Source organism: Callionymus lyra, chromosome 19, assembly GCF_982586985.1.
Source record: "Callionymus lyra chromosome 19, fCalLyr1.hap1.1, whole genome shotgun sequence".
In the NCBI taxonomy this organism is placed as follows: Eukaryota; Metazoa; Chordata; class Actinopteri; order Syngnathiformes; family Callionymidae; genus Callionymus; species Callionymus lyra.
The window spans coordinates 10313634-10338274 of NC_141836.1; the positions used below are offsets into that span (position 1 = coordinate 10313634).

At 39.8% G+C, this 24641-nt stretch overlaps 1 protein-coding gene across 2 annotated transcripts; it reads left to right on the forward strand.

Annotated features, from left to right (window-relative positions):
* The first annotated feature begins 2428 nt into the window (after window positions 1–2428).
* Window positions 2429–24625, forward strand: gpr153 (G protein-coupled receptor 153). 2 transcript variants are annotated; one of them, XM_087780978.1, is made up of 7 exons: window positions 2429–3268; window positions 11193–11780; window positions 14800–15229; window positions 16837–17026; window positions 19259–19288; window positions 21780–21799; window positions 22680–24625. In XM_087780978.1, the coding sequence occupies exons 2-7, from the start codon at window positions 11407–11409 to the stop codon at window positions 23526–23528; spliced, it is 1893 nt and encodes a 630-aa protein (XP_087637104.1). In that variant the 5' UTR covers window positions 2429–3268; window positions 11193–11406; the 3' UTR covers window positions 23529–24625. The 2 variants fall into 2 exon arrangements, with proteins under 2 accessions (XP_087637104.1, XP_087637103.1); XM_087780977.1 differs by lacking the exons at window positions 19259–19288; window positions 21780–21799 and adding an exon at window positions 19595–19779 and having other exon boundaries at window positions 2431–3268.
* Window positions 24626–24641: the final 16 nt, after the last annotated feature.

Here is a 24641-nt window from a genome sequence, read left to right on the forward strand (position 1 = left end):
CGGCTGTTATCCGGGCTCGGAGCCAACTGGGCTATCGGAACAGAGGAGTAGGTGATGGCCCACGTTTTGTCTCGCCTGGATCTCCCCTTTTTATTTTTTATTCCTCCGAGGGCCTTGTTAAATGAGGCTCCCTCGCTTCCTAACGCACACAAACCTCTTCCACGGGAGTCCCAGATGGAGCCGGTAAAAGACATCCAGCCTCGTGGAGATGACGGAGGGGAGCGAGGACAGCCTGGTGCCGCTGGAGCAGTGGGCGGGGAATGCCTTCTGTTGCTTTTTACTTCCAGGTCACCTGGCATCGCACCGAGCAGGCTGGAGATGGACAAGGAGCCTCTTTTTTTATTTATTTTTTTAACTTGCTCACCAGTAACGTCAGGCAGAGGGTGTGAAATGAAACTGTTTTTTTGATCAGTGGTGCTGTGAGAACATATTAAAAAACGTTTATTTAATGGTTTATAATTCAATAAAGTTATAATTCTATTTTTTGATTTACAATTAACATGCAAATATTCACAGCGTTTGTTCATTTTTGTGTTGCAATTAAACTTCCGAGCAGTCTTCCGCAGCTGAATGAACAATTAAATCCCGGCGATGACTGAGGACGAGAGGATACAGTCGACTCCAGCAGCTTTTTAAAGCTGATATTTGGACATATTTTGGTTTCGAAACGAATGAAAGCAGTTGGATGAAGTAAGGTATAAAATCCTGCGACATCCTGGCCATGACTGAGGATCAGAGGATACAGTCATCTTTTGCTGCTTTTGTTTGGACATATTTTGGTTTCAAAACAAACAAAAGCAGTTACGACTTCTTCAAGAGTCATGTGGTCTGTAAATACTTCAACACCAGAGACAAGTACTTGACAATACTTCTATATATACTTGTTTCTACAGTATCACAATATATCGTATTGTTGCCCCTAAATCCTGATACTTATTGTATCGCCTGATTCTTACCAATACACACTATTGTTCAGCCACGTAAAGCAATATACATAATAATCATATTCCCTTTTAAAGAACATATGTTTTGTTGTCGTTTTTCTTTTTTTAATTCATTGCAAACATTAAAACGGTCCCTTATCAAAAGTCAGTATTGATGTGATGTCAATGACCTTTAAATTGACAATAATTATCTGTACTTTCATCCACATATAAAAGAAATACCCGCTGGAAGACACTGGCTAACACATTAGCGCCGGATGAATCGCTGCCTCGGCTGGATCGCTGAGTAAGCATCTTTCCTAATGGACTTTCTTTTAACTACTGCGTTTATCAAGAGCCTCGTGTTCTATTTGATTCAGTCCAAGTCGTGGCCGTTTCTTCTCCTCGCAGACTCTTCTACTCTCTAGCTTGTGCTGAGTTTACTTTCGTCGTGTTCCAATCCGAGGAATTATTTCCACACCAACAGGATATTTAACAAGATTTATTGAAATAATACACAACACGTCTCAACTGAGCCCTTATTAATTAAAGTGATAGATCACCATGAATTCAAATTTCACTCATTTTCTACTCGCCCTCATGTCGACTAAGCGTTGGGATTATTTTCAGAGTAATCCGTTTCTTTTTTAGAGTTACAGACAAAAATGTTTGTTCATTTTAATGTAGCGTCTGGAGCTCAGTTGTTCAAAAATACACTTTAAAACCTCCAAATACCTCCATATACTGCTCGTCTGTAACGTCTATCTTGTATTGAAGCCTTGACAAGACGAACTGTTCCGAAAAAAATTAGATGAGTCTGTATTTTAAGATTGTCTGTAGCAGAAGCTAAGAGGCTAACATGCTACACAGACAGAAAGTAAGGTAAGGTAAGGTAAGGTACTTTATTGATCCCTCAGGAGGTCTCCATTGAGAAATTGTTTTTTTTCCCAATAGCCACAGCAAATACAGCAATCTTTCATAAAAAATAAATCAAAATAAAATAAGAACAAAGAGAAATAAAGAGAAAGAAAAAAAATGATACAATCTAAGTCTAAAGATAAAGATAAAGAACATAAACATAAGAACATAAGTACTCGGGGTAACTATCACAGGTGGTTCCTGTCTACACTGGAAGTCCTCGCGATATTTACTTAATATGAACTGGTTTGAACGTTACAGATGAGTATAGTATGGAGGTATTTGGGTGTTTTAAAGTGTGTATTTTTGGGCGACAATCCCTGAGCATGATTCACTACACTAAAATGAACCGACATGTTTTGTCTATAACTCCAAAAAAGGAACAGATTACTCTGAAAATAATCTCAACCCTTAGTGGCAACATTTGAATTTAGGGTGAACTATAACTTTAACTGTTTATAGTCAGTATAATATAGGGTAGAATAAATACTTTTAAATTAGGAATTACTTTTCATACACATATTTATAAGTAGTTTATTTATGTTTTATGATTATATAATTTCATGATTACATAAAACATGTCTATTTCAATCATTTAATTTCTCATTTGTATTGAAATAAACCAAATAAAAATAAAAAACGATCTTTCTCATTATTATACTTCTCTCGTTGGGTACAACCTTGAAGCCCCTGGAGGTTGAGAAACGCTTTGGTGAATCAGGAACCCGGGAAGTTACATAACGAGTCACATAATGTCAATGGAAAAAAAAAGGGCCCATTTAAAGAAGCATGAATAACGCGCTTGAACGCGACTCATCGCTAAGGAGACTCGACGAATAAGAAAATAAATAAAATAAAATAATAATAAAAAATATTCTGACTTGTTTCAAACGTGAAATAAAAAAAAAAGAACCATGGATTCTCTTTCTTCATTCCCTTTTTCTTTTTCTCTTTTTTTCCCCCCCATGAATTATTTCTTATTGCGGCTCACTCCCACGGCCGCGGAGCGTCTCCGCGTGGACGCGCCTGCTGTTCTCGGGCGCGCGCCGGACTCCTCGCTCAGCCGTCCTTCCAGCTCCGCCAAAGAAAGCCTCGCGTCTCTTTTTTGAACCCAAAGAAACCGCAGATTTCTTTCATTTTTCTCCCCCTTTTGTCTTCATCGTGGCGAAGGGGTTCGCTGACCTAACCCCTGGAAAAAAAAAGTGTGGGATGCTGTGACATCAGCTGGTCACTGAGACAAAGAGGACCAGAAGGAGCGAGAGGAGTAGACGTCAGCTGGGATGTGGCTTCTCCGGGAACACCCAACGTTTGCCAGGTTACTTCTCTAACTTCCCAGGCCTGTTGGATTAAACAACTTTTTTTCTTCTTCTCCACATCATCACGAGAATAAACCCTCCATCAGAACCCTTCAAAAATAACATAAAAAGGTAAGAAAGTCTGACTTTTTAATTGATGGATCCAAACAGGTGGAAGTGTTTACGATGAATGGATACAAGTCCTCCATCGTGGCTCAGCTCAACTGACCTATTTTGATGCCTTGCATTCACTTTTTTACGCACGACTAGTTTGCGTTAAAATGGCCTCAATGAGGGACCGAAGTACACACGGAACCACCGATAATAACACAGTAATACTCGCTCAAAAAAGACGCTTTAAGTACATTTAAAACAATTGTCCCTATACAGGGGTGCGCTCTTATGACATATGTAAGCATCACTTATGAGTATAAAATTATATATTTAATTCTTCAGGTCCCTGGTCATCCCAACTCTGACACCATCCGTTTTTTCCTGACTCTGCACCTATTTTAGGGATCATCTTTCTTTCTTTCTTTCTTTGCTTTATTCCCTCAAGAAACCAAGCTGTATTTAATTGCTTTCCTTCTTCTACATTTTTTTTTATAGTTACCCAACTGTGACAGAAAGTAAGAGGACATCAGAAATTATCTTAGAGTTTCTTCCATTGAATTCCTCTCCATCTACTTTTTCTTGGAAGTCTCCATACAATTAAATAGTACATCTTATCTTAAGCATAATACATGAAAATATGTGTTTATTTTAGATTTTATTCATTCAATAATCAGGCTGAAAGTCAATTATCAATCACATTATTATTATTTACTGTAAATCTTGTGATGATAGCAGTAAAAATAACACTTTATCTTTAATATTTTTGGGGTTTATAAATGTCTAAGCATCTAACATTAATCTCCAAAAGTGACTGCTCAGACACAGAGCCCGATTTCAGATTATTTTCTAAGGCATACGTGACATTTCGTTGCCACAGACTCTTGTCCTTCCTCTGACCGTGCTAGCCTGTGTTTACACTCCCCCGCAACCAATATTCCTTTACAGTCTGTTCAATTTGGCGAAAGACAAACACCTGTTTTTTTAAGAAATGCGTTTCCTGTGCCATTATCTGGAGGAGTGTTTGCACGTGTCTTTTCCCCGAGAAAAAAAAAAAACAACCCTCCTGCCATATGGTGAGCAGTGACCCACTCGTAGCTGGAGGAGGTTCGACTTGTACAGGAAGCGCCTCTAAGATTACACAATGGAAAAACTCCACAATTTGGCAGAACACGTGCCTGCTCTTTCCCCGTATTCCCGGACCTAGTTTAGTGTCTAGCTGGGGTCACAACTGCTGGTTATTTTGTGTTTAAATGAATCCCACTAACAATAATTTGACTTAAGTTACATGATTTAAAACATCTAATGCATAAAAAAAGGTTTAATTCGATCCTAAACAAAAATTCAATTGTTCTAACTATTCTAAGGACTAATAAGGAAATATACTCTGTATCCAGATCTACTCCCGGTGACGAGCGAATAATGTTATTGTGACAGAGAGGCTTCTGGGAAGACTCAATTTTGAACAGGAATAGTGTGCGACTCATGTGTTGCAACAGCTCACCTCACAATCTTTCCTGTAGTCTCAGAAACCAGACCAGGATCAGAACCTTAAGGTGGGGCGGGGGGGGGGGGGGGGGGGGGTCTGAGACATGATCGACCCTCTTTAGGAAAGAAGTACGACTGTTTGTATCCAGCGATGACAACACCCATATATGACCGTGAATCACGTTGTCATAAAAACAAGTGTGATGTTTGGTTTTTACATAAGTGGGTCAAATGCCGGCGCCATTTTGTGACGTAATGAGTGGAACCGCAGATGTAAACCAGCAATGTTAGGTACGGTGACGGTGAGGAAGATGAGTGAGCGATGTATACGAGTGGTTTGTGGATAGTTTTTAGGGGGTTAAGAAGCAAGATGGAGTGATGAAGAAGAGCGATACTAGAGAAGGATTGCGGCCCAAAGATAAAGGGTCCAATGACTTCTTCACCACTGAAACACTGAATGGTTATATATTTAAAATTAAAATCCAGGACCAAAAGATTCAAAATATACAGAGTATATGTTGGTTTACAAGTCACAGAAACCATCATATTAAAGGTTTTGTCTAGATCTTCTGAGCTGTTGGTTCACTTTGAAAACTTTAGGTCTGAACATCAGTTTTAGAACCCATTTGTAGCATACTTTGAATTGGAAAGATAATTGTGGAACTGATAACTTTAAGAAAGATTGTGATCTTTTTGGGCATGACAACAGAAACACTGACCCTAACCCCATTTCTTCACTCTAATGGAAATTGAAAACTGCATTTTTTTTGACATTCAGTCATAAATTTGCACCTCAGGATGTCACATTAGGTTCTTATTATTAGGTAACTTATTTTTCAAGTTAGTTTTGGGCGATATACGAGCCCATAACAAACTGGAAACTTGCTCAGTAAGAGTTTTTTCAGCTGTGTGGCTCAGTATCTCCACTGTACTAAAAGAAAAAGTTGCATTTTTGTGGTAGGAAAATACTTGTGGGTCATCTATACAATCCTCTGATCGTATCAAGCTTTAGTTTTTTAATGAAAATTAGCCAAACCTCTACCAGTATTGAATATCCGTCGATTAAATCCGACAATGGAAACACATTTTTTCAAACTAACAACTTCTTTCTATGAAACGGAAAAATTGATGAAATGAAAACAACGTCGGCTGGAAACAACCTCTCGGTCTCCAGTGCGTTTTCATAACTTTGTTCTCCGGTGTCATCAAGGAAAGAAGATACTTTTCCACTAACATGAGCTGAGGGGGGGTGGGGGGGGGGTCCTGTGTAGCTGTAGTCATTCGATATCTTCTGTTTTCTCACAGCCCAAGGGATTATTCATCGTGGAAATTCGCTCCGTGTTAACTTTAAACAAACGTAATAATGTAGATGAAAAAACATCACTTATTTCAATCGTGACTTCTCTCTGGTCGCTTTCATAAAAACATTATTCTTTCTCCTCGTGTCATTCAGGCGACTGCACCATTTCACAGCCGTCGCACTCGCCGCATTTCCATATATATTGGTGTTGAAGAAAAACATAAATAGTTTTTAGTAGACGTGGATCTTTCACAAGTCGACTTGTATTCGTAGATTTATTTCCAAAAAACTGCTGACCTCCCCTTTCGCTACTTGTTTTGTCGGAGGTTACTTTTGTAATCAAGATGTCTAAGATACTATTTTCTTCTCCTTTTTCTACTTAACTACTTCTGGAGTGTGGTGCAGTTGCTATGCAACAGTTGCATGCGCTTGACTCCGGTGCGGAGAAGAAGCATGTACAGATTAAATTGGCTCCAGTCGAGACGCCTCATTGGATGAAGGGTTACCCAAGACACATGTTTTAAAAAAACTAAAGTAATTCAAAAATGTTCACAGAGATGATATAAGCAAGTAGAAGTGATTGCAATAATATATTTATTTTACTTCTTTTGACATGTATTTAACCTTTCTGAAGGCTCAGAATAAATCATAAATCATACCCGTCAGTGGCGCCCAGAAAAGTCAGTACCGATCAAAGCAAATATATGGGTCACAACTATTATGTTCAGGGTCTCTACACCACAACCATGAATTCCTCATTGGCAATGAAAGTTTCTTTTCCTTTTCAGTTTTTCCTCTGGAAGAGATTCCCTCGTGTTCCAAGTCATCCTTCAAACCCTCTCTTGATATACAGTGAACATCCTGTCCTGGCCCTGGATACGTTTTTTTCCACATGCAGATACCAGAACTCCTGAAACTTTGTCTACTCTCTCGTACCTCACTCTACTACACAACTGACACACCTGTTAAACTCACTTAAACTGCACTATTCTGGCTCCTTGATATAGGTCAAATTATAGTGACTATATAACATAATTTCTTCCACAGTGTACAGTGTACCAAGTGTGTAAACAAACAATTTACAAATGAATTAAGTCTACAAACAATTTCCTGAAGAAGACCTCCTGAGGGATCAATAAAGTTCTACCTAACCTAACCTATAGACAAGTCTTTTAATGTGCAGTTCCACCACAAGGCCACGAGGGGGCTCTATCGCAGGCAAAAAGACAACAATCGTAGAAGTGGCAACATTTTTTTTTGATCGACAGCTAGCTTAATCTATGCACATAGTTTAACTGATTGTTTAACATGAATTGGCTTTAATTTAAAAAGTTATTTTACTTTCATCATGTTGCCATGACAATTGATTCCATACGCAAAATCTAATCAATCTGACGAAATGAAAAAAAAAAGTAGTTTTATGCTGTTTTGATTAAACACATCTCAATGTTACTTTATTAATCGGCCTCTGTTAACTCCTCAGCGAGTTGGTCAAATATCCCGACATATTCGAGTCGTTTTCTTGCGCTTGTAATTGTCACAGATAATTTGCTCTGTGTCGAGGACTCGTTCGTCTCGGTGAGCCTGCGGGCGCTTCTGTGGTGAGCAGCAATCGTACTGACGCTGACAATATCTTCCAGCTCCATTTTATTAGAGGGTGACACTGGTTTTAGTTAAACTTTACAGTTTAAACTTGACTTTATAAGAGGAAAGAACAACAGGTCCTAGTGAATCACAGGCGTTTGACAACAGTGGCGAGGAAAATCAGGCAGAAACCTCGAGCAGAACCAGACTCTGTGAGGGAGGAAAAATAATCTCTGTATGTAAGAGACAGATTGTCCCTTTTAGGCATTTGTGTCGGATGTCAGATGCCAGTCCTTCACCCGCCAAAGTGTGCACATGTGACCGTGGATCCCTCGGGAATAAAGCAGGTTCACAAATGTTTGCTTGACTGTGAAATGAGATAAACTCACTCATGCAAATGTATTTTTTATCTTGGTTATTTTTTTTTCTCCATCCTATTTCCACATCCTATGTGGAGGATGGAACTATGTTCAAAAGCAGTGATAGCGAAGATAACGACAACGTTGTTTCTGGCTCCCCCAGCGGCAGATCAGTGTAACTGCAACGCCGTGAAAACTCTTTAATGCTGATTACTTCAAAAAGTCTCTACGAAAATAATATATAATATGAGAAAAATTCAAGATGAGTAATTCTCCTCATGAAATACGATGTTATAAAAGACATATTGAAGCAAACAAGTGAAGAAAAAGAATCTTAAATGGGTCCGACTGACCTTTCAACGGGAGGACATTTTCGATCAAACGACCTCCTAAATCCACTTGTGGTGGACACATTTAAACATAAAAGGATGTCACAGTGACTCATTTTGTATCTGGAGGGGGGACGGCGTGGGGGGGCGGATGTGGTCTTCAAGGACGTCATGACAATAGCAATGATTGTGTGCCATAACACTTTATTTTTTACTGCTAACCTGGCAACAGAGAAGCTGCCATTGTCAAGATGCGTTGATTCTCTTGAACGACTGATCACGACGTCTTATAAAGACTTGCGTCTACACTTTCAACAGATCTCGACCACCTGGTGATTCCTGCATCAAAGCTTTGAATCCCTTTAGAGGCTGTTAAAAAAAAAACTGCTTAAAGAAAAAATGTGTTTCTCGTGTTTCAAATTCCCAATCACTTGATTTGTTTTCAGTATTTTGAGATGAAATACTGAAAACTACAGTCGCTCTCGACTGGAGGGACTGAAATGTGTCTCGGAATGTGTTTTTGATTTGGATCAAACCCATAATTCTGTTGTTATCTGTCGCCATCAGAAGCAGCTGGACATTGATAGAAGTCCAGCCGAGAGTTTTAACGGTCCAGAACTTTTTGTGCGCACGAGAATATGTCCCTTTGGTGTTGAAATATCATTTGGAATTGCTCTGATAATAACATGATCCAGTGCAACATTAAGATTATCACAGATTTATTGCAGCAATGTCACATTGGCAGTTAATACAAAACTCGTAGACGTGCTCTAGTAGGAGAATTCACATTTCCCCGATCCTTAAAACTCATTATTAAAGGCGCTTGACAAATAATTACTTACTAACTTACTTACGTATTACATCCCAAAACAAGTCTGATAGTTCTGTCCTGTTTATCCCACTTTGGCCCGTCTTGGCTCAAGAGAGACAATTAAACATGATTCCAGATCCTATTTTTAAAATGTCAAACAGCACGAACCTCTTTCCATCCCATTGAGCCGTTCTACTTCTTCTGCTTTCAAGGTCAAAGGGGTGACGACTTAAGTAAGAAGACAGCGAGGTCTCTCTCGCCGGACACCTCCTCCAGTTCTCCTTTGGGAAAACTTACGTGATGAGTTCCCACGCCAGAAACAGGACTGAATCTCCTTGATATGAGATAGAGCTTTTCCCTGGTCATTACTCAACTCGACAGGGAGCTTGAAAAAGGGTTTATTTTCAAGAATTTTCTCTATTCTTCTTCATTTCCTGCAGCTTTATAAACATATAAAACAAACTTAACTTTAACTGTATTAACCTCCATTAAAGCTCGGCATTGAACTGCAGTTTTTCTTTTAAGGTAATGCCGGCTTAGCGTTTCATCCGCTCCACATCCAACAACCACCTGGAGGTTTTTGCCATCAAAGCCCAGAATCTTTCTTACATCTTAGCCTGAAGCAAAAAAAATAAGAGTATTAGACAGAACCCATCGAACAAATCCAGCAGGCACAACGTAGCGGCGTATCTCAAAAGCTGCTCTTTTTTAAAAAAAAACTTGAATTTAGAATCATTTTGGAATGTTGAGGTGAATTATAATGTTGGATTGAGCCCACTTTTTGGGGTAAAACCAGATAATACAAGTATGAAAGAACCATGTTTACTAGTGCAGGGGTCACCAACGTTTTTTGCACTCCGGGCCGGTATTATGTTGGCATAATATTTATGATCCGACCTTCAGATAAAAACCAGTAAAAAAAAAAAAAGGTATATGATTTGTATTTCACTAATTAGAATCTTTTGGTCACAAGATAATTTTACTTTGCAGAAAAAAACTATCTTTGGGTCGAAATAAAACACATTTCAGACAGTAATAATAAATAATAGAAAATGGTGGTAAAGAAGGACACAGACACTGGGATGAGTTTAAGAGAAAATGCTTGTTTAGTGACTTAAATGATCACGGGCCTTGGAAAAGCAGAGATCTATCGCAGAGATGTCTTCGAGCGCAAAGTTCTAACGAAATGGCGGAGCTTTTATAGTATGAATATTCAGGTCAGCCTCTGGTCATTACAGCTTGTATTATTTGTTAGTAACTCTAAACACTTGTCCTCTAAGATGGCTGTGCCACGTGGTGGTTGTGGAAAGTTACTGCAGTTTGATGTCGTCTAGAGAGATTCTGTTTATCAGTTGACTTACGCAGATGTCTGTCCTTGTCCTTGAATGTGAAGATTTTCATTTGATCAAGTGATTATTTGAAACGTGTGTTAAATCTAAATCGATTACAGTAAAATTGTCATATCCTTACAGTACAAAAATCTTTTTTTTTTAACCATTTCTGCTAAAAAAAAATGTATCAGGACCCGATGTAATGAGGCAATTATCAGTGGAGCAAAGTGTGAAAGTGGTCCATTAATGCAAGTGTGAGCAGGGATCGGCGGTGACGTCGTTCTTGCCTCTTTTTTTTTTACATGTCCCCTCTCAGGGGTCTTGCCCTCAGCACATGAGTGTTTGGACAAGCAGGAGACGGGAAATGAATGTGACAACGGGGCCCCAGCTGTGCACAGCATTTTGTTAAAAAGCGAGTGTGGATTCTCCCACTGCGTTTGTTTTTAATAGAGAGGCGGACAAATCTAGGATTAATTATAATCATCATTCCTTTTTTTTTTAATAACTAGACCCCAGAGATTCGTGTCACATTAGTTTTCCTTGTGAAGGACAGATCGATGCTCGGGAATCTTACGTATGAATGTTGAAAGTGTCAGCGACGACTGTTCCCAGTTAATCACGTGAAATAAACGACTTTCTCTGTAATAAAACGTTGTGATCAGCGTAATTAGTTTCACTCGGATTAAGCCTTGTAAATGACTATTAATCTTCTCTTTAACGTCATGTTTCCTCTTCCGTCGCAGGTGCTTCGAATCCACCGTCTGCTCCTGCAAGTATCGGGCGGCACTTTTCCCACCGTGGTGGTCTCATGGAGAGTGTGCGCTCGCCCAGGTAGGATGCCATCCTCGCTCAGCACGTGGCATCCCCTCCTGCCCATCACCATCTCCTTCTCCTCCTCGCGTCGACCCGTCGTCGGTTCCGATCGGACCCCCAGGCCCGGCCGCGTCCCGCCCCAACATGGTGGATGAGGCGACCGCCATGAAGGATGACGTCATCAACGCCAACACGCTGGCCTGGCTGGTCTGCTCCGGGGTGTCCATCCTGGCCAACACGTGGAGCATCCTCAGCGTCAGCGCCAAGCAGAAGAAGTGGAAGCCGCTGGAGTTCCTCATCTGCACGCTGGCGGGCACGCACATCCTCAACATGGCCATCCCCATCACCATGTACTGCGTGGTCACGCTGCGCCGGCAGCACTCCAGCTACGAGTGGAGCGAGGGGCTGTGCAAGGTGTTCGTGTCCACCTTCTACACGCTCACCCTGGTCACCTGCTTCTCCGTCACCTCGCTCTCGTATCACCGCATGTGGATGGTGCGCTGGCCTGTCAACTACAGGTAAGAAATCCTCCGGAACTGTTGCCAGATGATGAGAAGAATTAGCACAAAGAAATTTGCTTATATATAATATAGTATGTAAAATGTGTGTTTGATAGAATCAGGCGATATGCGTCCCAGTACAGGAGCAACAATACGATATATTTTTTTTTCTACTCCTCTAGATGACGGTAGTTCCTGTTGTCTTATAAACACTAGAGGGTTCTGTCTCTATTAAAAAGCCTCCAAATCCCATCACAGCAAACCCCTTCCAGTAGCGATCAGACACATACTTATTTAACTTTAAATAGGCACTAAAATATAGCCATAACATATCAGATACATAAGATAACTTCATTTACCCATTTTTTTCAGGCCCATTAAAAATATTTTAAGTGTCTTTTAAGTTTCCATTGAAACCCTTATACATTATTTTTGTTTAGCTTTTTTGTTGTCATAGTACCTCACAAGTCACCGTTGTACTACTCCGCCAGGCTCCATAGTATTACTCTGCCAGTCTCTAAAGTATTTCTCTGCAAAACACCTTAGTATTATTCCGCTGGTATTCCTCTCCTTCTCATCGTAGTATTACTTTGCCAGACAGCATAGTACTACTCCATGAGTCAGTGTATACAATGCCAGTCACTGTAGTATTACTCCGTCAGTCAGCATAGTACTACTCCGTTTGTCACCATAGTATTACTCCACAAGTCAGCATAATATTACTCCAAGAGTCACTGTAGTATTGCTCTGCCAGTCATCCCAGTATTACTCTGCCACACAGCATAGTATTACTTCACGAGTTATTGTATTATTACAATGCAAGACACAGTAGTATTACTAAGCTTGTCAGCATATTATTACTCTGTTAGTCACTCTAGTATAACGCTGCCATTCTCCACAGTAATATACCTTGCAGAGTAATACTATAAAGTGGAACTATATTTTATTTTTACAGTACAATAAACTTCTTATACTCCTTCTTCCCAGGCTAGTTTGTGTAGAATATTGTTTGGGGATTTCCTTCGTCACAGAACAGATGCAGCTGTCAAAGTGTTTGCTTGTGTCAGGGCGAGGGGGGTCTCTTGATCAGGGGAAGTCTCTCCTGCTGACACATGTGCCTGCTGGAGTTATTTTTGGAAACACGGCGATGAACCCACTCCGTCGTATTGGAAAGTGGCTCTGAATAAATGAACACGGGAAGCGATGATCTATGAAGCAGGTTGACGTGGAGAACGTCAGCCCCTGACCTCCGTCTGCAGTCCAGACGCTTCTCTTTCTCACCGTGAAGTCACTTTCCATGAAGTGAAAGATGGGCGCTGAGGATGCTCCTCTCATCTTTCATTTAAGTGCCTCATATTTCAGATATCATGGCTGTCTTGTCTTTGACGTTACCACACGCAGAAGCCTCTGAATTATGAATTCCAACCTTGTACTTGAGCAGCTGTTTCCATCTCTCTCGTGAGGTTTTTTTTCTCCTGTAACCGTCTTCGCTGATAGATTCTAGCGGCGCCGTGATGCAACCGTGTGAACTCCCGGCATGTTTCAGGGACGGCGGGCCATGTTCCTCACAATCATAACCTACTTGTCTCGCATGGCGACGGAAGCTTCTGAGGATCCATACGTGGAGCTCAGAGCGGCTCCTCCTGAAACCCGTCTTCGTCTGATTGGCTTCATTGGACTCAACACTTGGACGAACAAACCCCTGAACTACGTTCTTGACGGAAACTTTTGATGCTTGAGACGTAAAACCACACGTGAAAAACTCAATCCTGTTAGATAAGGAACAGAGATTATGGATTTATTTATTTTATTTAAAAAAAAAAAAACTAATAAGAAATAAAACTTCATGTTACAGTTTGTTTTATATATTTGTCACATGACATCACCTGTTAAATCACAAATAATGTGTTAATTTAAGTGTGTCTTAAATAGATGTTGGACTTTATTGTATCATCAGTATGTAACTCTCTTTTCATTTAAATATTTACATTAGAAATCTCGATAATCTTAAGCCCCGCCCACTGAAAACACTGTTTCTGGAGATTAAATATTGTTTACCATAACCACGCCCACTCTGCTGTAAATTGGTCGAACATCAAGGTTAGTCACCGCACATAATCAATCCCAGAAGTCTTTACCTCGAAGGGACTCGCTGTATAAACAAAGCGGGGCGTGATTACAGCTGGCTGGAGGAGGAGTGAAGCCATTATTGCCTCATGATGGTTTCTCGTAACCTCTTGTTCGCCCAGATTTGTAGACGGGGTAGAACTTTGTAAAGTAATAACTTTAAAACATTGTCGTGATCAAGACTCATCATTTTAAATATTTAAGTGAGTCCGAAAAGTTGAGTTTTCCCATTAGTTGCCCTTTAAAATAATAATTATTATGGATTTATTGTTTAACTTGAACACTTGAATACAGAAGTACTGCATGTGAAAAAGGGAAAAGATAGCATATTGTTAAATTTTTTGTTCATTTTATTTTAGAAATACAATATTGAACCAAACATCCCAATAAAAGAAAAAGTCATAATCGTAGTTTCATTCTGAACTCATGATGGCGACACCTTGTCTGATTCAGGTTAAACATTCGTGTAGAGACGAGTCTTCAGAGTCTCTCCAGGTGAGCAGTTCAGTTATTTGACGAGACCCTCGGAGTAAGAAAGGCAAGTGTTTAACAGAGACGTTGAACTGTTGTGGTTTTCTTGGCGAGCCGTGAGGTTGGATATTTTGGCGCAGCTTGAATTAAGTGTTGTGTGTTTTGTATGGGAGATGGTTTTATCAGCCTTTAAAAGTGCTTCTGCCCGAGGACACGAACACACTCAACAAAAAAAAAGAAGACTAACAATGACTGTCGTCGGTGTTGTTGAGAGGAAATAGAATTCTCAAATAAAAGAGACCTCGAGATAAAACGCTGCCACGATAGCGATAAGTGAATTATTGACTCGATTCCTGCCTGTATTTATCAAAATAATCAGGTCTGGAGTTCCATCTTCTCGTACCGCGAGGTTTTAAACCTCCAATTTCTCCGACTCCAGGTTGAGTAACACCAAGAAGCAGGCGGTCCACACCGTGATGGGGATCTGGATGGTCTCCTTCATCCTCTCCACGCTCCCCGCCGTGGGCTGGCACGCCACCAACAACCGCTTCTACACCTCGGACTGCCGCTTCATCGTGATGGAGATCGGCCTGGGCTTCGGCGTCTGCTTCCTGCTCCTCATCAGCGGCAGCGTCACCATGGGCGTCATCTGCATCGGCATCGCCCTGTTCCAGACCTTCTCCATCCAGGCGGGCCACAAGGCCGACAAGAACAAGTTCAACGTCCCCACCATCGTGGTGGAGGACGCGCAGGGGAAGCGGAGGTCGTCCATCGACGGGTCGGAGCCTCTCAAGACGTCGCTGCAGATCACGTACCTGATCAGTGGCATCGTTCTCATCTACGACTTCCTCACGGGTTTCCCCATTCTGGTGAGTCAACTGAAGATTATAATACCTTGTATTTTTTAAGATAAAAAGACTTTATTCAAGTAAAATATCAGTCCACATCTAACCGGTCTTTTCAAAACGTCTAAATTCTCAACAATGTCTTCTATTTCTAGAGGGTTATGAACTTGTATTCGACAGAATCACAATCAAATGCATCTTTTAATGCTTCTAATCCCAGCAAGGAAATCGTGGAATTCTCCGGGTTTTGTAAAGAATGCTGTCGAGCTGGATGTGAGATCATCGTGTAGATTTTTGAAGTCGGCACACGGTGCATCTTGTCGGCATACTGTGATGATTTATTATTTATGTCGTCTTAAATGTTTCCACTCGTCTGTGCCCGTAAGTAGGTCAACTGTGTGTTTAGTGTTTGATGGGGTCTGTGGGTTTAACAGCTCTGAGTCATGAGACGGCGATCGACTCGCGTTAAGTGAAATAAACCATCTCTGCTTTGGAAACATCAGTGTCACATCGGTTTATAAGGATTTTTCCATAAGAAGGATTATGATAAATTAGGCATGTTTATTGACAAGAATCTGGCGATATATATCACGATACAGGCAATGATACGATATATTGTGATAGTGTAGTATATATGTGTGGTATTGTCGAGAACGTGACTCTGGTAGAATTTACAGACCACATGACTCTTGATGAGGTTATAACTGCTTTAATTTGTTGTGAAACCAAAATATGTCCAAATATGTATCCTCTTGTCCTTAGTCATCACAAAAATATGTCCAAACGTCGCCTTTAAAAGCTGCTGGAGTCCACTGTATTATCTTATCCTGAGTCATCACCAAAATACGTCCAAACATCAGCTATAAAAGCCGCTGGAGTCCACTGTATCCTCTCGTCCTCAGTCATCACCAAAATATGTCCAAACATCAGCTTTAAAAGCCGCTGGAGTCCACTGTATCCTCTCGTCCTCAGTCGTCACCAAAATATGTCCAAACATCAGCTTTAAAAGCCGCTGGAGTCGATTGTATCCTCTCATCCTCAGTCATCACCAAAATATGTCCAAACATCAGCTTTAAAAGCCCCTGGAATCCACTGTATCCTCTCGTCTTCAGTCATTGCAAGGCTTTTTTGTTCCTTTAGCTGCTGAAGACATAATGACTGCTGTCATCTAGTGGCCGGAGGTTTAACTGCAACACAAAAATTAATGAGACCTTAATTAATCGAATTATTTTTTATTTTAAACACATTTTATTGAACTGTAAACCCAAGAACCATAATAAAAAATACAAAAAATTAAATAATTAAAAAAACTGTTATATATATATATATATTTTAATTGATACAGTTATCTTATATATCAATACAGTAACATATTAGTAATAGTAGTGTTAAGTATTATTATTTAAGTATATCAATATTTTCTAACACCCACATATATTTATTTGTAATGCATTAAATATGCACAATATTTGCCCATTTATATTCACCCAAACCGAGCTATGACTCGACAAATCAATCAACAGAGTACATCTTGTGCAGGAGGTTCAATTATTGACTCAATAGTGATGTTCTCTCCTGTCTAATAGTATCATTGATGCAACCGTGTCTGATCGACACCGTGTGTTCTGCAGGTGGTGAGCTTCGCCAGCCTCAAGTTCGATCGCTCGTACGACTGGATGGTGCTGTGTGTGCTGTGGTGCTCCATCGCTCAGTCCATCCTGCTGCCCATGTTCCTCTGGGCCTGCGACCGGTACCGGGCCGACATCCGCATGGTGTGGGAGAAGTGCGTGGCCATCATGTCCAATGACGACGTGGACGAGGGTAAGAAAACCCGACCCCGCCCCGCCCCAAAAAAACCCCCCCTTTTCCTCTTGTTCCTGTTTCCTCCATTGACGTGAAGGTCTTATTGGAGACACTGCAGAGATAAAAACTCTAAATATTTCACATCAAAAACTATACATTTATGACCTTTATTCTATTTAATCTCTGCACTGTCTTTCGTAATAGACCGATGCATCCAAAAATTCCCAATATGAGTGTTCCTCACACCTCCATGTCTGTTTTGACAAGTATTGACGCAGTGATATTGAAGTACAGAGCAGAATTTAAAATCAACATAGTTTCACAAACAACACTTTTAAATTGATAAACATTCATGAGAAACGGTTCATTGAAGATGTTTGCTTGCATGACTTATCCAGCAATGGCTTGACGTGTGAGATCCAATGTTTGTTTTGATGGTTTATTGATTTATTATCGGTCGATAATGTTCAGTTATGACTTAAGTGATGTTTTAATGATGAGGTTCTTCATGCGTTCCTTAGTGTTTAGCATGTTTTTAAACAAAGGGGCCAACGTTGGAGCCTCATGTTTGCATGTTTTTGACCCATTTTTGATTTATATTCTTGTGGTTTAATGTCCTGTGGATCATTGTGTGACTTCACTTTGGATTTGGGTTATTTTTGTAGTTAAAAAAAACAAGTTCCATCTTAACTTGATAATCAAAGCTAAATAAATGATGATTTTGTTGCTAAACCATCAGACATTTTACCACGATTAACTCTTTTGCACTTGAAAGGGAACCATGGACAGTTCCTCAAGTCAGAGACCCCTAAAGGTGGTGAATAAACTAGTCCTTATATACCACAATTATATTACAAGTTATATTATAAGTACATTTTGACTCAAATATTCACCTGTAAGGATTTAAATTGCTATATTTTAATGTATAAAAACAACTGAATAATGGCACAACAATAAAAAACAAGATAAAACATGATGCATTCCATTTACATTATATAACTATATATATTATATATAGAATAATGTTAGGGTAATACACAGTAAAATAATAAAAAAATAAAATAAAGTAAAAATGAGCCAAGAGTAAAGGCAGCAATATATATAAAAGCCAGTTGTTATTGTGTGTGTGAAGTTCAAAGATGATAATGATGTGTTAAAATCTACAAGTTTGTAAAAGTGTTATTCTTCATTATGTTATTTTTAGGCAGATAATTATTGAGGTTTATCTGCTAGAAATGTGTCGGTTTGTTGGATGTAACCTCGGTTGCACTCTGGATAGATGCAGATATTCGAACCACACCAGAGACAGTACCTGGAGAAGGAGCTGACTCTGGTGCTGAAACTTGAATTCAACATTTGATGTTTGTGTAATAGCTAAGACGGTGGATCTCTAAATTAACCTGTAAACCTAAATAAGGCTCAAACATGTTTCTTTAGTCCTGCATTTGCTTTGGAACCAAAATATTTCCTAGACATCAGCTTTAAAAGTTGACTGTATCCTCTCGCCCTCAGCCATTGCAGGGATCTAGAGGGATTTCATTGTTGCTTTATCTGCTGACGACATAATGACTGAAGTTTAACTACAACACAAAAATGAACGACCATATTTGTATATTAGTTGTAAATAAAAACAAAATGATTTATTTTAAACAGTTTATTGAACTGTAAACCATAAAAGTAAGTAAGTAATATTTGTAGAGCGATAAAATGATAAAAGATCTATGAAAAAAAGATAAACGTATTATCAAAGCCAAAAAAAAAACTTTTATAATATATATACATTTAAAATCGATACAGTTATGTTAAATAACAATAAGGTAACGTAAAAGAAACCCCTGCAATATTTAAGTGTATTGATATACATTTTTTCAAATATGTTTCTCTAATTCACTGGATTTATCGTAACAAATATGAGAAAAATAGAGTCTCAAAATGTTTTTCAATGAGTAACACGTTCAATACTAATGCATTTTATTATTAACAATAAAATAGATTATTTGCTGTGATTTTAAAAGACGTACAAGGGTGTCCCGGGTGTTTTTATTTGATTTCAAAAGGTGGGTGAACATGCAACTGAACAGAATAAGACTTTTTTTATTGGAATAAACTGGATCCGAGCGTCCAAACCTCTCCATCGTCTCTCTTCGACTCCCTTCCCCCGATGATCGCATGTTGTCCTCCAGGAGCCCGAGCTCAGGGTCCATGTTGTGTGTGATAATTAACACTGCCAGTTCTCTGCTTCTCTTCCAGAGGGCTTGCCATGTATAAGTCATCTCAGTTGTATGTATGAGGATTGTTTCCTGCTCTTTTTCCCCCTCGAAGCTACTGACTTGCATGCCTCGCTCGCTTGTGCAAAAAAAAAAAAGCTGCCATCTCTTCATCTTTGACGTACATCTGACATCCATCTCCAACCGATCTCGGTAGAACATGGAAGCAGCAATTTGGGAAAAAAAAGCTAGAGTCGTTTGAAGAGACTTTCGACGACAATTGAACTTGTCTCTCTTTTATCTCGTTTGTCTGTCTGTCTTGTGTAGTGAGTCCTTTTTTTCTAATCCTGACGCTCGTGCTCTTTTCTGCGCTTTGCAGAAAACAGCCAGGACGGAGGAATTCATGCCGACTTAATATATGACAGACCCTATGACTATAGCTCGGCGCCTGAAATCGTGACCATAGACCATAATGCCAAGTTTGAGTTCTCAACCTTAGAAAGGGGGATCCCGCAAGGGTATTCTTTGAGGGAACAACAGGAAGATAAAATGCAGTATTTGCAGGTATCTTTTTTTTTTTTTCCCATTGATTTTTTTTCTTATATCTGATCGATTGATTTATTTGAATGTGCATGGTGGAGTCTGTAGTATCCTGCTTGAATCCGACCTTCTCTTTCCTTCCAAACATATATATTTTTGTCTTTTGATGTAGTTTAATTAACGAAAACCCCAGCAACACATTCCAGCCCTTCTGTGTTTGGTAAGGAAGTGCTTGTATTTGTAGGGAAGACCTTCTCAGGTTTTTAAGGATTTAAAAAAAAATAAAAAGTCTAAACCTCTGCTCATGTTCAAAAGCATTGTGTCCATCCCTCAGCACTGACGCTCCTTTACAGCCTGCATCTCACCACTGCTCGTTTACAGCCTTCTAGGGCAACTCAACAACAATTCAAAAGGCTCAATTTCAAGTTGCTGACATTGACCTGGAAGACTGTGGTGACGTAGTTTCCTCGACCGGACCTCTGTGTCAAATCAGCAGCCTGCAGCCCAAACCATCGTTTTATATATTTTTTATTCTGAACAAAATTAAAGTGTAATATTCTCTCTATAGTTTGACACAGAGATGCATACAGTAGCTGTCACCTCATCATGACTGTGTGTGTTGTTGTTGTTGTTGTTGTTGCCGTGTTACATGCTAAGTCCATCCTCCGTGATCCGTGATTGACGCACATGTGTTGTGACCTGAAGAACTGGATGTGTAGGAACCTCATCGTCTCCAATTCTACGTGTGTCGGTTTGCATATCATTCAATATTTAATATTTGATTTTAGGTTTCAGGATCGACTCCTACAATATCTCCATTAAAAGTGTCAGAAACTATGATATTGTGGATCAAATAACTCTAATGGACAATAGTTTTTTAGGCAGTAAACAAAATCCTCTCTTTGGTACGGTGGCCCAGAGGTACAAAACTAATGTACAGACTTTGAAACTAAATTTCCATTTCCGTACACAAATTTATAAACAATGACACATTTACAAAAATCCAGGAAACAAACTCGAAATTGAAACCTCCTGAAATTAAACCCGACAAATTCTAAAAACAAAACACAATGTACAAACTGTGTAATAAAGGTACAGCATTCTTAAAAACAAGATTACAGTTCTGTACGGAAATTACAAATGATATGACACATTTACAAATTCATGAAATATCTTTCAAACAAAATGACAATTTCTTGAAAAGAACCCACTAAGAAATTAAATTTACAGACGTATAAAAAAGAATTTAAACTCATTAAGTAAATTTTACAAACTATGGAAAAACATTAATAGTAAATTAATTAATGATTTCCTGAAACAATACACAATGTCTTGAAAAAAATGTACAAACTCATAAAACGGAATTTGAATTACTGGAACATAATTTGTGGAACAGATTAACAAACTAATGAAAAATCTTTAAAAAAAAAATAAATCATAAAACAAATTGAAAAACACAAAATAAAACACAAATTATGAAATAAATTTACAAATTCCTTAAACAAATCTACAACGTATCGAAGCAAACATTTACAAACTCATGAAACGAAATAAAAATGTAACACATTTACAATTTCCTGAAACTATTTTGTAAACTCTGACACAAATTGAAAAACTGCCTGGAAAATAAATCTACAAATGTAAGTAACAATGTAATTTCCGAGAGTTTAGAATAATTTGTTTTCCCACTTCTGGGCCACCGTACTTATCCTCTTATTAATGTGTTTACCTTTTTTCTTTTTAAATTAAATATTAAATAAGCGAATGATACCTGAATATTCTGGAGTTTACTCAAGACTGAAGCCTCTCCAGCTGTACTGACAGCTCTGTCTCCACCAACCATCTCCATGTCCATCCTCTCGCCTGTGCTGCCCTCTGCTGCTCACATCTGACACTCTATGCTACTGTATCGTCTGCTGTCTTATGTCTGTGAACTCACTATAAAAGCCAGCGCAGGGGGGCAGGCTGATATCAATCTTGTGACTCTTGACGTCACGCTGACAAACCCTCTCTCTCTTGCATAGATGTCAGAACAGAATGGAATGTGAGTATAACATTTAGGAAACTACCTTCTTTTTTTTTGCGTCTGCGGCGGCGTATGAGGGCCAAACCTTCACCAGTGTTTCAAATATCGATGGTGGGACTCATGGGCTTGTTTTTTTTTGTTTTTTTTGGATTTTAAAACACAAAACCATGAATGCATTAGTGATGCATCAATACATGCTATTATCCTACTTTTTAAAGGTCGGGTTAAAGCATGTGTGTCAAACTCGGTTTGGTCCGACAAGTCATTTTCTGTGACAAAAATCAAAGTAGATGAATGTTGATGTTATGAACCACTATGAAGCCAGTGTTTAAGATAAGAGATTATTATTAAACTGAGGTTAGAATTTGACACTAAAATTAATTTCCCAATTGAGTTTGACAACCATGTGTTAACAAGACCAAAAGACTTCCCTTCTTCCATATACATGATAGAAACTTCTATCAACTGCACAGCTAATAAAAATCCACTTATTCCTGCATGTGATTGATTTTCTTTTGTGTTTTAAACTCCAAAATCAACCCCTTTTTATTTGAAACCACCAGCATTCCTTCACTGGCCCTTATACGCCGTCTAAATAAATACAAATTGTTTATTAATATTACTTATATATATATAGAGAGAGCTAACACGTATTTAGTGGTTTCAAGCAGCTGTTCGTGATATTTTTGGCTTGCTGTGTTTTAAAGATTATTGATTTAAGGTTTTCTGTCCCTAATTCACATTATTCTGCTACAGTAAACAACAACCCTACAGTCCCTTCCTTACGGTTAATGGTGTTCCACGATAAACCTATAAGTCAACTTGTGTTTTTTTATTTTTTTAAATGTGGTTTGATGCAATTCCAGAGTGACTGGTTCGTTTTGTGTCTTTGGACCAGGTGCCCCCTACAAGAAGATACTCCCACGACGAAACAGACATGTGGACCAGCGACCGGATCCCCTCCTACCTCCACAGATGGGGCTCCAGCGAGGACATGATAGTGAGTGCCCACTGCAGCTCCACCTTGCCGCGCCGCGAGAGGCGCAGGAGCAGCCTGGTGTCCTACCACGAGGAGAGCCACCACCACCAACACCACCATCAACACCACCACCAACACCACCCGCCTCACCGTAAGCGCCGGCGCTCCGAGGACAACTCCCTCCGGCACCTGCCGCGCGCCGCCTGCGGCAACGAGCGCTACGAGGACGAGCTGCGCTGCTTCAGCCGCGACGAGGTGATCAACTTCATAGACGAGACGCCGCTGCCGAGCCCCAGGAAGAGCCCTCGGCGAGCGTCCACCATCTCACTCATCCCCAACGTGTACGAGCATCACACCATCCTCCTCCCTCACTTTGCGCTGACAGACTTCGAGCACGAGCCTCAGGCCCTCAGACGGCTCTCCGACTACAAAAGAAGCGGCAGCCGAGGACACTCGCCTGAAAGCACCCCTCGGCCCGACCGACCTACTTCCGGGAGGAAGCATCCTTCCAGCTCCGGGAGAGGGTCTCACGATGGCAAACCTCAGGCGGAGACCCCGGCATCCGGGCGCAGGCAGAAGTCGCCGGGACACGCCTGCAAGGCCACCAGAGCCGGGTCAGGGGACGGCGCTTGCGGCGACTGGGGGCATCAGAAGCGCCTGAGTAAAGGCGAGAGTAAAGGAAGCACAAACAGTTTTGTAAGCACACCGTCGGCGTCGTCCTCTGGGTACATCACCTTTCGCTCCGATTCCGTGGGCTCCACCACCTGATCTAGACTTTTTAAGAACTGATGGAAGTTTCTCAACCAGCACTGGGTTATTGGTGCTGGAAGACCCTCCAGTGACTGGGGGACAACCTCAACCGTGGAACAAGTTCCTAAATTGGGCCTGAAATCAACTGAATTGGTTGTGAAACAGTTTGTTATTCACATAAACTGGCACACTTTTTAGGCAATGTTGGACATTTACACCATAGTTTTGCTGTTTGATGTTGTTTTCTATGACGTTATTCATTTTATTTATGTTGTAGTTTCTTTGAACCCCCAAAAAACTGTTGTTTTGTGCAGACACTGAATTCTTCCCATCCCACGTTGAGATCAAACTTCACGGCACAATACGAGATCGTTTTGTAATTTTTATTAACTTGTAAATCCTTATAAGTCATAGCACATGTCCCCTCTTATCCAAATATGATACGAGGAACCTTATGTTTTTAAGATCTTCAAGTAGATGGAAATATCATGTAGTGTACATAATGTTCTTTTTTTAAATATGGTCCCATGTATGAATCGGATTTTTGTTTTGAACGATACCTTCCATCTGTTCATATATCCATGTTTTCTACTTCCCTGAGCCCATCAAATCAAAGACTTAGTTCAGTAGCACAAAGCCCACAACCATCTTGCAGCAATGGAGACTTAAACTGATGGTTATGTGCCTATGATTCTTGTTTATCAGCCGCCAAAATAAAAGGTGTCAGAGCTCAACTATCCATCTCTTTATCATGGTTTTCCCCTAAATTCAGTTGCTGGTGTGTCAAATAAATTCTGATAATGAGAAGTGAGCACAATATCTCTGGCCTGATATGCTGTACAAACAATAATAAAACATCAGGACATTTAAGATAAATTCTTAATATTATTCACCATCTGCTGTGTTTAACTTAAAACTTAATATGGTTTAATAATATAATTATTTCTTGTACCATGTGAGGCGAGCAGATCACTTGTCAACCAGGGGGTGGCGCTGTTTAACGCGAAAAAGGATGCAAACCATGATCTCAGATGTCATTTCAAATTCCTCTCGCCTGCACTGTATTCATTCAATATGTTTGTTTTCTTCCTTAATAAACCTCTGAAAAGACAAAATTAGTGTTGAATGTTT

Coding starts and splice junctions, on each gene's coding strand:
- gpr153 (XM_087780977.1), top strand. CDS start 11,407: ATGGTGGATGAGGCGACCGCCATGAAGGATGACGTCATCAACGCCAAC. Junction 15,230..16,836: donor TCACGGGTTTCCCCATTCTG/GTGAGTCAACTG, acceptor TGTGTTCTGCAG/GTGGTGAGCTTCGCCAGCCT. Junction 17,027..19,594: donor CAATGACGACGTGGACGAGG/GTAAGAAAACCC, acceptor TGCGCTTTGCAG/AAAACAGCCAGGACGGAGGA.